Source organism: Numenius arquata, chromosome 16 (genome assembly GCF_964106895.1).
Source record: "Numenius arquata chromosome 16, bNumArq3.hap1.1, whole genome shotgun sequence".
Taxonomy (NCBI): Eukaryota; Metazoa; Chordata; class Aves; order Charadriiformes; family Scolopacidae; genus Numenius; species Numenius arquata.
The window spans coordinates 5,295,985-5,310,933 of NC_133591.1; the positions used below are offsets into that span (position 1 = coordinate 5,295,985).

Consider the following 14,949-nt stretch of genomic DNA (forward strand, 5'->3'; position numbering starts at 1 on the left):
GTGGTTCCCCACACACACGTATGTCTGGTACCCCTAAAGTAATTTTTTATAAATAAAATATAACTAACATCGTTGGAATATAAAATTGACAGTCGAGGGTATCAACAGGCAGAGGGGTGCTGAGGACAGGGAGGGGACCGTAAGGCTTCTAGAACTAACAGGAAATGCAGCAAACGGTGGCGATACCTGAAGAAGGGGCTGCTACAGCAAGCACGGCGGCTGCTGGGCGGAGCGGGAGTTTGTTAGTAACCCTTTGGCTAGTTACTGCTCTCGGCTCGCGTGTCGGACACTGTAAACGTTTTTTGGTATTAGAATTTCGCCTCATCTGACCGAGTGATCTAGCAAACCCAGGAAAACAGCTCGGAGGGAATGCACGGGGCTCCTCTTTGTTTTTAAAAGACTTCAAAAGGGACAGCGTCAGGTAGAAAGTCTAGCCCAATAGCGCAGTAATACAAAAAGCTGCTTTTTATAAAAAAATCTGAGCTCCACAGCAGAGTTTGATTCCCATGGAAACAATTAAAAAAAAAAAAAAAGACCAAGGCAGCCTGCGCAGCACGGGCCGCGTTGTGCTACTGTGCGAGAACAGGACGTGGGCAGCAGCAGAAGCAGCGCGACTCGCCGGTCGCGCCGATGGCTGCCCAGGCAACGGCGATAGGGAAGAGTACAAGAAACTTCGTATTTTTTTTTTATTTTGAAGCAAACAAGTTATTTGTAATAAAGATAAATTAGGTCTGTAACCTGACAGTGCCCCTTTAGTAAGGATGGAATATACATTCATGTTTCCCTCACTGCATCCAAATGGATCCTCTTCCATACACGTGGAAAGGCATCGGGTCACATGCATCGCTCTCCAAAACAGCTCGGAACAAACAGGTTATAAACACAGAGTTAAACTATTGCTATTGTTCTTTGAGTGAGTAGCACGTTGATCTTTGCTTCAGATAGATGAGTGCCAGGTGGGGGCGGCTGAGGATAGATTGATGGAGGCTACGATGGACTGAATCGGTGGAGGAAAAAAAAAAAAAAACACAAACTTATTGGCATATTTCCTGGTAACTACACCCACCTCATCTGGTATTATTGCAGCAATAAAGGTCCTGCTCTACAATTGCTTCTCCGTGTTGGATCCGTACAATGGCAACAGATGGGGGGGGGGCCAGGGAAAGGACCCGGGCAAGTTTCAAGAAGCTCAACAAATGATGAGGACGGAGGTGCTGTGATTGTCAGTCTAACTGGTTAGTAGCTGATTAAAACATGAAGTGATGGAGAGGTGAGTATAATATTGCACTTCTGCATTCATTGACAGTTACATTAAACTTGGTCCATAAAATAATTGCTTTGTACATAATGCCTGAAACAAAAAGCTACATTTTTAAATATTAATAAACCCTGAAGGTTCCAGTCCCTCCAGACATTTTTTTTCCCTCTACATAAATAAATAACTTTCAATTTTATATATCCACTTTTTATGTTGAACATTTACATTCGCCTCTGTTTTACACTATCTACATATAAGAAAATGTGAACATCTCGTCAGCATTGGAAAAATGTACAGATCATGCCTTGATTGTGGGCTTGGAGGAAAGTTGAATTTTGCAAAGGCCATATCCAAATTTGCAGAAATTATTTCGTGACGTGGTTTGGTGACTTCACAGGATGGATTGTGGCTTGGCTTCCTACTCAGATGGCATCTGTTTGATACAACATTCGACTAGCGGAAAGCTGGGACAAGTCGCATTGTTTTTAAACCCAGTAATCTCTGGATGTACATTCGGAGGGAGCTAAAGCTGAGTCGGCAGAAAGGGAAGTCAGTTTTCGGTAACAAAAATCATCGGATACATTCTGTAATTGAATAACTACCAAAGAGAAGTGGTTAAACGTTTTGCAGTCAGGCTGCAAGATGTGGGAGATGCACTGGGCGGCAGGCGGGCAGTTGGGTTCGAGCGCTCCACCGGCTCAGAGGCCGTCGGCAGCTCAGCACTGTCCCTCCTCTGCCTCCGCTCCGACCCTCCAGCGCCACGGACACGTGAGATCTACCTTGGATGTCTGATGAGTTAAGATTTGCCTACCGTGGCCCAGAGCCAATTAGCAGAGCAGTGTTCACAGTGCTGTGTGTCTCAGTGCGGCCGTCCTGCACTTCATATTCAAACAGTTCATAAAATGAAGCAGCCAGTCTAAAAAATTCTTTGTTATAAATAAGATCCTCATAAGTAGAAAGTGATATAAAGACAGGAAAGTGTGGTGGGGGAAAGCAGGGTTACACGTAGTCGGGGAGCTCGGTAGGACTATAAAATCTCCACGTGAAGAGGCCAACTGGAGCCTGTAAATGGGCACCCCAGAGCCCCCGGGGTGGATGCCCCTCCGCCCTGGGCGGTGTGTGCAAGGAGGGAACCGGGTCCTGCGCCGGGGCCGACCCGGGAAGGACAGGACTAAGGGGCTTTTTGGCAAGCCCTGGCTCTAGGCACTGTTCTCCCCCGCCGCTGCAGAGCGATGCGCTCCTGTTCCCACACCGCACGCCTCTCGGTGTCACCGGGGATGCCGGCCAGCAGCCAGCGCTTCGCCCTGTGCTCCCCTCTGCCACCCACCCAGCCCCGGCTCACTCCAGCAGCGCACAAACCACCGGCTCAGGCACATCCACTGAGAAACACACCAAGAAAATTAAGATATGGCCTTTTTTCTTAAGCTTGCCTGACATGGTTGGCACACTTCCTTACAGTCTCCTTACTGCTGGAAAAACTTCTGCACAGATTTTTTTTTTTTTTTAAATATATACATATACATATATATACGTGTGTGTGCATATGTATATGCATATATGTATATATACACACACACACACCCTGGCTTAGCAATATTTCATTGTCATGCACTACAAACAGTTAGGTGTAGCTACATGAGATGGTAACAGGTTTCCATTCTAAAAATCATCAGTGCAAAAAACAATGAGGTTTTACAGTTCAGTAACTACAGGTAAAAGAAGCGAGTCTAGTTCCCATGAAAGCTGCTACTGAACTTGGAGAGAACCTGGGAAGAAGAAAACGTCTCAGAGGTGGGTGTTGAGAGTCAGACCCTGCATTTGGATGAGAAGAACTGCAATGCAATCTAGCTGCTGAGTGCCTTCAGCTGCTTCCAAATATACGGTGGTTACTTTTGGAAATAATATATAGCGAGAATATTTGGAGACTTTAACAGCAAATTAAGTGTCTGAGGTTTATAACAGCTCAAACAAAATAGCTTGTATTCCTCTTTTAATAGGTCAACGCATTAAATTCCATCGGCTTCTAAAAGGTCTCTTTAAAAAAATAACAGTAATAACAACAACAACCCCACTTTCTTGGGCGTGAATCTGCTGACATTCTGCCTCTACCAACAGCATCAAGACATCTTTATGCTTTGCCACTGCACGCACTCCTTGAGAAAGTGGCTGAACTTGAAGCTCTTTGACCAGGTAAAGCTCTCGGTTGCTCTGCCTGGCACAGCCCACGATAAATCCCTCGCTTGGGGCTGTCTGTGCCGGGGAAACAGCGTGCTGATCGACCCCCAAACCCACCCCGTGCCAGCACCGGCAGAGCACCTCCGTCTGACTCCTGGGACAACCAAGAACAAGTTCCCCCAGCCTCATCCCCTGTTCCTGTGGCTCTGAGGACAGCTCTCGGTCACGCATATCAGAGCAATGGCTAACAAGGCGAGGAGGCACGTATTTACAGTCACTAAACCTGGATAAGAGAAGGAGGCAGGAGAGAGCGCGATCTCGACCTGGAGACTTTTCACCCCCAATTTCCAGCTGTTCCTTGGGCTCATGCTGCACAAACCTGACGCTCCCGCTGCAAGGCCTGCACATTCTGCGTGGGAAACATCCCGTCTCTTCCCAGAATACCATGATGTTATTAGAGTAGCACCATATTTACCCTTCAAGCCCGTAACGCCGGCCTCGTCCCTCTTTCCTTTTGTTTTCTCCTCCAGTGGCTGCAGCCGACAGTCGCTGGCTCTGGCCTGGCTACTTCTGCCCCAAGAGGCCAGACTCCAGCCGGGATGCTGCGCTCCGGCCCCAGCACCCCGTGGCGATGCTCATGCTTCTTTGGCTGCGTTCCCTGTCCCTCTCCTTGTCGCTGTCAGACTGGCTCTGGGTGCGCTCGGGGCGGTGGCTGGTGCTGCCGCTGGTGGCCGAAGGCTGGGAGGAGATGGTCCGCAGCAGGTGATTCCTCTTGCGCAGGAACTCGGTCTGGCTGGGCAGCCCGAAGCTGCCCTTCCGCAGCACCATGCGCGTGGTGTTCTTGGCGGGGCGCGAGCGGTGGTTGTACTCCAGCTGGGCCAGGTGGGCCGCGTACCCCTCTGTGATGAACTGCGAGACAAGAGGGATGAGGGCAGGCGTTAAGAGGGATGGGACACGTTTCCCTGATAGCCACTGGCAGCCAAACGGGTTCGCTGTGCCAGGTTCTCTGGGGTGACATACAAGACATGGAACCACTCAGACAGATGTGATGGGTCCTGGTCTGTGGGACAGTCCCTGTCCTCTTGGCAAACGCTAGCTCAGTCACCAGCCTTAAGATGACCAAATTCCCATCATCCTCCCATGGGAAGCCCTTGGCAGCACTGCCAGGGGTCAGACGAGCTGGCTCCTACCTGGCACTGGCTCTGCAGCTTCTTGGTGGGTCGGCCAACGATGTAGATGTGCGTGGGCGGGAGGCTGATGGAGCTGTACACAGAGATGTCCTTTGTAGATCCATATGCCGCATGGATCCTCATGTGGAGCTGTGGGGAGAGAAAGCAACACGTGGTCAGAACATACGGGCGCCCCGTGCTCAACAGGCAGGGCTTTTTTTTTTTTTAATTTTAAATAGCGTTTGTGGGAATGTCAGGTCAATAACTTATGTAAGTTCCCAGCTGGATAACGCACCGCTGTGCAAAGTGCTAATTAACAGAGCTGGGGATGTTTACAGGCCGGAACAAGAGGAATAACAGCAATATGAAAGCAGATCTCCGCTTGCTGATCCACAGCCTTTCCTTGAGGTCTGTGGGGGGCAGGGACGTCGCACACTTCACCGCCTGCTTATCACTGGGGGAGAGGAGCTGTTTGCAACCCCCCCAGTGCAGTAATCATTAGGGGGGAGCGTTCTCCTCTCCACCGGCCGTGCTGGTGCATGTGATTCTGCTGTTTAACTCTGCTGGGCAGAGGGAGAAGGGACAGGCAGCAAAATACTGCTGCTTTTTCAGGGATTCGTCTGCCTCCACTCTGAGCAGAGAGCAGCTCCTGCTGCTCTTAGTGGGAGGAGGCAGAGGCTGGCGGGAGAGATGCAGACACTGGTGCCACCACAGACTGGCCAGCTTTGTCCCCAGAGCCGCAGGCAGGCCAGGGAGATGGAAAGGAAAACCCCGACACTGGTCACAAACTTGTTCTTCTGGAAGACAAGGGAGAGCAGGCAGCAAGTAAGGGCCAGCTGCTCCCACCTCCGTGACTCAGGCCAAAACCAGCGTCCAAGAGAGTTAACAAGGGGCTTTTCCTGCTATTCGAGGCAGGGCACAAGTGCTCAGGACACTGGAAGTTCTTTCACTTGCCAGACAGAAAACCTTATCTGGAGCTTTTCTGAGGCTCTGGGCTGAGTGACATTAAGACCTCTCTGGGACCAAACATTTGGGAAAACACTCTGTGGAGTCTCCCGTCAAGGCTGGTTGGTGCAAGGCCATTTCGGCAGCAGCTCCATGTCCTCTCAGACACCTGTGGTTATACCACAGGTAGCCAGGAAGCCACCAAAGAGGTGAAAAAGGTGCATGTGTGGGGAATGGAGGCACTGCTGCCTCTGTTTCATTAGGCATTTGGTGCTAGAAGGACCAGTGATGAAATGGAGCAGCGCAGAGCAGAGATGACACAATTTAACAGCGTAGACACTTTTGTAGAGCAATAAAAAGATGAAAATAAAATGAACAGATTAATCTTCCACTGCGGGTCACATCGCTGCCAAGAGACTGGTGCTGACAGGGGCAATTGGACGAGGAGCAATCTAAACCCGTGCTATGATCATATTTCAGCAGACCCAGGCTTACGTCCGTGATGAGGGATTTCAGGAAGTTGGCCTTGTGCCGCAGCGGGTCATGAACGAGCCCATCGCAGAAGGAGACGATCCCATGGGGGAAGTTGTGCTGTGCTAACCACGCTACCACCCTCTGCTTCTGCATGTCGGGGCGGCCTGTGACATAGATAATGAGGTAGCCGAGGTCTTGCCAGTGCCTAGAAGGAGAGACACAAGTCGATGGATCGCAGACCTAGAGTGACACGAGGGTGAAACAGAGCTATCGCCCCAACCCCTGCAGCTGACCTTACAACGTCGACCGCTCCGGCGCGGACTTTGGGGTCACTGCCCATGATGGACACACTGGCTGCAAAGGAGCCGTCGATGCTGAACACCACAAACTCCGTCCCCTTTGGCAGGACCGTGATGTAGCTGTCTGCATACGTGTGGTCACCCCTGAAAGGGATGCAGGTACTTAGAAGCATCAAGATACTCAGACGGTATCGCCGAGTCGTGTAGTGCACCACAAGCCCAAAGGAGCACCCAGATCCAGCTCAAAGGGTCTGACAGCAATTAGACCCTCAGTTACAGCAGTGATGGGCACTGCACAAGGGCCTCTGTGCTAAAGTGGGGATGGAAATAGTACTCTGGAGTCAGTGACTGAAAAAAATTACCTCCAGAAAACCATTGCTGGGAGCACCATTGAGAAGATGTTCCCTTCCAGAGCTCACCATCACCAACGGGAGCTGAGCTGGAGCACCTGGGCTGTGAATTATCACCAGTACAAAATTCTGTCCCTCAAGGACAAGTTTATGGTCTTTAACGACGCTCAGTTGTGCAGTTTTGCAGATGACTGCGAGGCCATATGTCTGTGGTGCAGAAGGCCTGCTCCTGCAACGGGAGCTCAATTGCCATGGTGTTGATGATGCAGCAGTCCCTACCTCTTACAGCTGTAGAGTACAAATGGCTTTGTCCCTAGTTGCTGGCAAACCGGGCTCTGAACCCACCCAACATGCAGAGCTGTCCCTCTATGGAGGGGACATATTCTACAGTCATCAAATTCCTCTTTTGTCCCTCTTGCAAACTAAGCCCCGGCACCTCAAGGTACCTCACCTGACCACCATCTTGACAGGATACACGCCAATGCCCAGGCGCCGGTTCTCAGGGATGACATAAGAAATCCTGCCACTGCTGTTGCTGATCTCCGTGTCAAAGTAAACCCACTCTCCTGATGGTGGCTGGGTCATGATGTGGATATCCACCTGGGAAGACAGCAAGGCTGGGTCAACAACAGCATTAAAGACACAGACGAGTACAACAGGCCAAGCAGGGAGACCTTCCACCCAAGCCCCTTCAGATGGCAGCAGGGCTGGGTCCTGCTTCCACCCTCTGCACTTCACAGATCTGAGCTGAGAAGCACTCAAACATCAGGATGCTGGAATGAAACCCGGTCTCAGTGGTGAAGACCTCCCATGATGAACGTTGTTCCTGGTAGGAGGTACCACACAAGTCTGCAGGGGAAGCTGGCCAAGATGCAAGGGTAGCAAACCCCGTCAAGGACCAAGGGAACACCGACCAGAACCACCTCTGGCCCTGTCCCCCTCACTGTTCACCACGTGGTGTGCAACCCCCACAGCAGACCTTGTACCTTTTCTCCTGTGAGTGTCACCATATCTAATGGACCATACATAAACCTTCCAGTTAAGGTTTGGGGCCCATCTTCATTAGCGATGGTGTCATTTATCCTGTGGTTTGCTGTGACGTTCTGCACAAGTCAAGAAGGAAATGGAGGAAAAAAAAAAAAAAAAAAAAGAAATGAAAAAGTTTGCAATGATGGACGGCCTCACAGGGAAATGCCAAATGTAATGGGACAGATCGGAGCGTGGGTTTCTCTGTGCCATTCCCCCCCTCCACTCCCCCACAGCTCTCAGCTTTAGAAAAGAATTTGACCTGTGGCAGAGGCGGGACTCTGTGCCTCGCGCTGATGGGGCAGATTTGAGTGTACGTGGCTGAAAAGCCAATTCCAGTGGCAGCTTGTATGTGCAATTCTGATACTGTCTATTAACTCTTACACTTTGGATTTAAGAGGCAATACAAACAGCTGCCAGAGAAATTTGCTGACATTGTTTCAGCTCTAGCAGAGAATTGCCCTCTTTCGGGAATTGGAGACATTTACTGGGAGCAAAGGGCATTTACCGAGCAGAGAACTTGGATTATTGGACTTTGAAAGACGTTCCATCTCTTTCCCTGACCCACAGCCAATGCTCTCTGTATTTTACATAGACTCAAGGCCAAGAGCAGACCTTGCTGGTACCTTTTTGGGTTACTCTTTCACAACCACATGGGCAGGATATAATCACTAATATACACCAGCAGCGCAATGGGATCCTCTGTCTCTGCTGTGGACAGACACTGGTTGGCCGCCTTCAGTGCTGTTCTTGCAGCCCAAACTGAAAGCCCTCTACATGAGGGGGGCTCCCACCTGCCACAGCCCCAAAACACCCTTACCCGGAGCTTCACGTGCGTCCTCTTGCGGAGCCACTTCTCACGGGGCTTGGAGGGGGTGAAAACAGACACCTCCTTCCCATCCAGCTCCAAAACACTCGAGTTCTCATGCCTCATCACCTGCGGGAGGACAGATCCCACCGACACATCAGCCAATTGGCACAGTGACCCCCCTCTTCCCATCCACCCTGTTCTGCATCTCCCAAGCCAGTGCTGAGTAAGGGCAATGTCTAGACAGAAGCAGCTTGAGTTTTCCTGCTGGGCATTTGGCTTGTCAGCTTACAGGTTTTACTGGATGCTCCCTTAATTGCAGGGACAAGTGGTGTCTTCTGAACTAGCAAAGCCTGTGGCCAGCGCTGACTTAATCCCGGCTGGAACGTCAGGAGATACAAAACTGACTCAAACGCAGCAGGACGAGCTCTGCACTCAAGATATCTGCCCTTCTTCAAAGCGTTCATTAGTCTCTTCCCATGGTCTATGGGAGACCCCTCTCTTCCAAAAGCACATTTTCTGCTGTTCCTGTAATAGATCCAGCTGAGGCTGCTCTGACCAGCCTCATGCTGACAGGTGCTGTTCCTTCAGCTCATTTCTTATTTCTATTTAAACACATTTTGGACTGCTCCTGCCCTCCTGTCCTCTCATTTTGAGAGGAGACAAAACCTTTGATATGACTCCAGCGGAGGCACACAGGGGTCTGGTTCAGCCACACACGAGGCAGAGCCCAGGGTGTCTGTCCATCCTGACCTTGTCTCCAAGGTCGACTGAGCTCAAGGACTTTGTGCTGGTGCGATGTCACTGCACCACAGCAAGGATCAGAGAGGGAGAAAGGTGATGCCCCCCAGCCAGCCTTTGGAGCCAATTCCTGCCTGTCACCAGGGCGCAGGCAGGGATGCAGAAGCAGGATTACATCCTACCTAGACTGCTCTTAAGCTCTAGAAGGGAAAGGGAAGAATAACACCACAGAGCCCAAAGGTGAGGGGACATGTCAAAGACCGCTGTGAAACTGCGAGGTGGCCCTGCATGGAGAACTTCGAAACTGGCAGTAGTCCTTACTGATCCCCCCTCTTCAAAATATTATGGAGCCTCTTAAACGTACGCTCTTTTACGAGGTCTTGAACATATTGAACATATTATGTGTGGTCACCAGCTCTCCAGCTGACCCAGGCTGTGGTGGTCTGACACACACCAGCTCTCTTTGCAGAGCTGAAGTTGTTTTTCTTCCAGGGAAATGGAAAAAGGACCCCAGGGAGGATGAGCTTGCTGGCGAGGGAGTTTATGGAAATCCAAGGTAAACAAAATAACAAGTTTTACTGAAAATTATTTAAATCAGGAATCTATTTTAAGTCCTATTTGGGTTTGTTTTAACAAGCCTTTGGAGGCTAAAACTATTCAACAGCTTACTTTTACATTTTGTCCAGAGATGACTTTCAAAGGCAATCAGAAACAAGTCCTTATTAGGGGAAGAAGTGGTGTGGTGCTCTGGAAGGACAGCAAGAAGACAGGGAATGAGAAAAATCCCAGTCTCAAGACAGAGACAAGCAAGTAGAGACACGGACCAGGGGAGAGGGGTCCCATACTACCCAGGCTTTGAATGGATGGAGAGGCACCTTGAGTTGCAAGATACGAAGCGCCACACTGCGCTACAGACCCAGGTTTGAGCTGAATCCTGAGTAACTGGCTATTTCTTGAGTAGAGCATTTTGTGTACGAGACTGTCGTGGCTGTTCCTACTCATGCACAATTAGGGGCCTCTCTCTTCAGCCCCATTCGATGTTTGATGCAGGGCTGGGGTTTCACAGCAGCTGATCCGACAAGGTGCATGCAAGCACGGAGGTGTCTCGCTGGGCGAGATACAGCCTGAGAAGAAAGGGTCTCACTGGATTATCGCTACCACTCAGCTGCCACAAGCACTGACATCTCTGTTGTTTATGGTTCCCAGACTATTTGGAAGATAGCACTGAAAGAAAGTTTGCCAACAGAGTCATAAATAATTGAGAGCTGCAGCCGAGGAGTCTGGAAGAGAGTGACGACGGCTTAAGAGCGGAGCTAACACAAAGCAAACCCAAGTGCCAAAGTGGGCAACACAATCCACAGAGTTGCTTTTAGTTTTGTTTCTTCCAATTCTATTCTCTAAGTACCGTTCCTTGGGGAGTTCATACTCTGTAAGGCAAGTAACTCCCCCTCATCCCCAAGGAACTGAAGGAAAAATATTTATTTTTAGGAAAAACATGTTTTAAACAGTAGATTTACATCTCAGGCCAAACATAGGTTGCTAAAATCTGAGATGTCAGACTCCAGACACCAGCAATCCCCGTTTACCTAGCCCCAGGAGAACTGCTTTGTACTGGAGGAACAAAGACTAAATCCCAAGGCAGTGACGATGGTCTGAGTTCCTAGAGGAGACCACAATAACAGAAGCCAAAATGGAGAACCGAGCTGTCTATCAACTCCTCTCAAATTCATACAAAACTTCTCCTTTTAGTTTTATTGTATTTGGTGCTATATTTATTTGTACATTGAGAAGTTTCCTTTAAGTTTCAGCCATGAGATCCAAACTCGCACACACAGAGAACAGCTCACTTCAAGAAATAAGTGCCACCAACTTTTACCACTCAGATCTGATAGGAAACAGGCCTGAGCTCACTCCATGGCTCCTCGGTGAGCCCATCTGAAACCTGCTCTGGTGATAAAACCCAGACCAAAATTAACCAGGTGTAACAGCACAAATCCATGAAGTTTGTGTGGGCGCAGAGTCACTAACAACAAGAGGAACAAAAAGAAGGGAAAGAAAATGGATCTGCAGTCGCAAAGGGTATTTTTTCACCTCTATGCATCAACAAGAGTTATGGAAGGTGCAGTGGAAAAAAGCAAAGAGCCCAAAATATTTTTCAGCCCAAGGGAGATTGGGAGAGGGAGGATGACCATACCTGTCTCAGCAGGAAGGAGACAACGTCTGTGGACTCCCAGTAGCTCGCATGGAAGAGGTGCGGCAAAGCCACCGTTGGGAAAGCTGTCAGAGCATCAGGACAGTAGAGTGCGTAGTCGATCCTTTTGGTTCCCCACCACTTGGCAGCAACTAGAAGCAAAAGACTCGTTCAGACAAAGGGGGCTCACATGCACGCACGGTCTCCATCACAAACGGTATTTTGAGGCTCTGGCTCCTCGCTCCAGGAATGCCGGGAGGTTGCTCCCTGGCTGGTCGCACTGCTAAGAGGGAACAACTGACCCAGGGCTCAGTGCTTGCTCAAACCAAGGGAGGAACACACAGGGGCACCACCACTCGAGCTCTCTGTTATTTAAGTAAATAGGAAGGCACTAGAGGGCAGGTATTAATGGCATGTTAGTCCAGACCCCGGGGAAGGGGCCAAGGCTCATGGGGAACAAGCTGAAACATAAGACAGAAACGCATCTCCCTGGAGCTGTGGGAGGAAGGGGGTGTGGGCTCTGCCCACCACAGTATATGCCCAGGCCATCAACGGTCCCACTTCCAACTCCTTTAGCTTTCACCAAGGAATAAAAGACTCTTTAGCACCCAGGTATTGGCCACACTGAAGAAGATCTGAATACTGGGAACCCATGTGAGATGCTAAAAGGCACCACAAGGCAGAGTGCATGGCACATGCTGCTGGGACTGGCGGTCCCCAACAAGTCCTGGTTGCCCTCCCGGGCTACCACATTGTAGGCAATGGAGACATCCAGCCCAGCCTCCCCAGGAGCAGAGCCTTTGCAGTGGCCAACAAGAAAAGCATCCAGGGGTGCCAGGAATCCATTGCACATGGGACCAAAAAATACATTGGGATTTTGCGTGAGCAAGGTTACAGACAACGCAGAAGAGCTTCTCCCTCGGGGAGTCAACAACTAGCACACAAGTGACCGACGGCCACCATTCACCCACCACACTTCAACGTTGCCCTGAGCTCTGCCCACGCACACATCCCTTCCGACTCCCTAGCAATGCACACATCTCAGCCCAAAGCCTCAGACCCCAAAGGCAGGGGGTGCTTTCCCAGCACCGAGGAGTCAACACCCGCGCGCTCCAGACTGAAAAAGCAGCCATGGAAAGAGAAGACGGATCAGATCAAGAGAGCAACAGGAGGAGCTATGTTTGCATGCAGGCTGCAAGCTGGGACTTTGACAAGAGCTTTCTCAAGCTTGCTTTTTCTCTGTGACAATGTTCCCTTTTTACGGACTTCCAGGAAAGCTGCCAGGTATAAGGTACGATCCAACAATCCCCTCTTGTTAAGGGAAATCTAGCTGGTGATGAGCACAGATGCTGAACTGAAAAAATAGACCCACCAGCTCCTTCCAGAGACCTGCACAAAGCTCGTGCAGAGGGTTATGGCATCAGCACATTCCCATGTCCAGCCCCGGCTGTGCTGAGTGCCCAGGCCACCATCATCCTAATGGCCCTTGCTTTTCTGAAGAGCCATGGGAAGGAGGAGAAGGGCACTGATGGATCAATGTGGCATTTCCAGAGCACACAGGCACCTCCTCGCAGCTATTTCTGTCTCCCTGTCTTCCAAATTGGCAGCTCCTGGTCATGTCCCAACTTTTCATTTCTCATGCAAGTCCCCAGCTTGGGTAATTTCAGATTCTTTGTAGGAAGCAGACAGGATTTGCTCTTCCATGCTCAAAAGACATTGGTGGAGGCAGAAGCGTTGTCCCCACAGCTCTGCCCAGAAGAACTCCTGCTCTCGCCAAGTTGTTAGCCGTGTTATGATCGATCTTTAGAGCAAAGTGACAGAAATACTTGTTAAAATGCAATCAGAAATTGCAAGTGCCTCGGTGAAAGTGCATAGATTTGTTGTGAAGTTCTGTGACTATCGAATGAGAGAGAAGGTCAACTGGGGTGGATCTCTCCAGAATACCTGTCTTGATGTCCAGGTCGGGTATCCGAAGAGCAGAGTCTGCAGCCTGACTCCATGGCCCTTTGAATTTTCTTCCCTTCGAAGGGATTTCATGTTTATGCTGTCTAAGTCTCTTGGACGAGGTTTGTGTAGGGGACTTGTGAGGGAGGGCAAGTTGGGACAGAAGGCTAAACCCTCTACAATGATTAACTTGGTGTTTGGCTTCTAAAAGGAAAAATAAAATTAAAAAAAAAAAAGCAAGCAGAAATCACACTACTTATTATGGCACACACATGCCGCAGGCAATACCAGTTTCATCTTCCAGAAATTCTCTGTGAAAGGGAAGCTGCACCCTTGGGAAGGCTCCCGGGAGGGAGCCATGGATTTGCAGTGTCCCTCTGGACCTCCTCCGGCTCTCCCTGTGGGATAAGCACGGACCGCATCCAGCCCCCAGTGCCGCAGCTTCGCATTAACACCGCGCTAATAAGGTCGAGCACAAAAGCTGCACAGCCAGAGCCAGGGCACGTTGGCACTCAGGAGGCGAAGGAAAGGGCTGTGACAGCCCTTGGGACAGGCTGCACGTGGGGTCATGGTACGTGCGTAGCCCCTGCCGGGGCCGGACTCTTCCTCTCCCATCTCAGAAACAAGTTTTGAGGGCTGCGAAGTGCGTGGAGGAATAAATTACACAAACCAGAAGGTAAATAATCAGGGGGAGCACGGGGAAAGCAAAGAGAGGCAAGCGTTGCGTGGGCCTGATCCTGCCGTCAGCTCGCAGAGGCAGCATCCCTCCATCCCTCCGTTGCATCATGTGACCCCTCAAGCATCACCCCGCCGTAAACACTTCATAACCAACAACCACCGCCCCCCCGCTTCCCGTGCCGGCCAGCCGAGCTTGGCAGCTCTCTGTGGGTGTGAAACCAGCACAACACAAACACCTTCTCCCCCAGGAGCCTGCTTCCCAAGCACATTAATATTTAGCAAGCGGTTGGCAAGATGGCAAGATGTCTTACCAGGACAGATACAAGAACGCACACGGGAGTGCGGTCTCAGCTCTCAAATGCTATTTGGGAAAGAAAAATCCCATTTGCCAGGGTGCAGGTAGTTTATTCCTGCTGCTGAGTATTGCCTCAAACAGGGGAAGAAGTTACAGCAGCCCCTGACCAGCGCCCATAGACCTTCAGCAACTAACACTTGCCTGGGGGAGCGTTATTAATCTCAGCAATTGATTATGAAGCGAGTCGTTCATAGCCCTACGTGGTCTAATGTGCCAGGAATGGAGTTATTTCTAAATTTTTGCCACCTTCTGGAACAAGAGTTTGGGCTGAAGGTTTTTTTGGTGTGGCGTGTGTGGGTGGTTTTTTTTTGTTTGTTTTTTGGGTTTTTTTTATTACCATAAATTTTTTGAAGTTGCTTGGTTTTCAGCCTTTTCCTGTCTTGAGTTATCAAAGGTCTCCGAGAACATGGACTGTTAATCTCACACTTTGGCTGAAATGAAGAAGGGGCTGAACCGTTAACAAAGGCTTTTGTTCTCCACTCTATTAGCTGGGAAGTTACAGAGGTTTTGGGAAAAATAACAAATAAAAAAAATCC

The 14,949-nt window shown here is 50.0% G+C and overlaps 1 protein-coding gene across 4 annotated transcripts in view; it reads right to left on the reverse strand.

The window, feature by feature from the left end:
• Positions 1-3,233: 3,233 nt before the first annotated feature.
• PITPNM2 (phosphatidylinositol transfer protein membrane associated 2) overlaps positions 3,234-14,949 on the reverse strand; it is a 66,803-nt gene continuing 55,087 nt past the window's right edge. For 3 of the 4 annotated variants that reach the window (XM_074159647.1, XM_074159646.1, XM_074159645.1), the window contains 8 exons: positions 11,440-11,588; positions 8,517-8,633; positions 7,657-7,773; positions 7,122-7,270; positions 6,315-6,464; positions 6,043-6,226; positions 4,624-4,752; positions 3,942-4,342 (listed from right to left, as the gene is read on the reverse strand). In XM_074159647.1, coding sequence (XP_074015748.1) covers positions 3,998-4,342; positions 4,624-4,752; positions 6,043-6,226; positions 6,315-6,464; positions 7,122-7,270; positions 7,657-7,773; positions 8,517-8,633; positions 11,440-11,588 — 1,340 coding nt within the window. In that variant the 3' untranslated portion in view covers positions 3,942-3,997. Of the gene's footprint in view, positions 4,343-4,623; positions 4,753-6,042; positions 6,227-6,314; positions 6,465-7,121; positions 7,271-7,656; positions 7,774-8,516; positions 8,634-11,439; positions 11,589-13,380; positions 13,585-14,949 lie in introns of all 4 variants that reach the window. The other variant, XM_074159644.1, reaches the window with a different exon arrangement.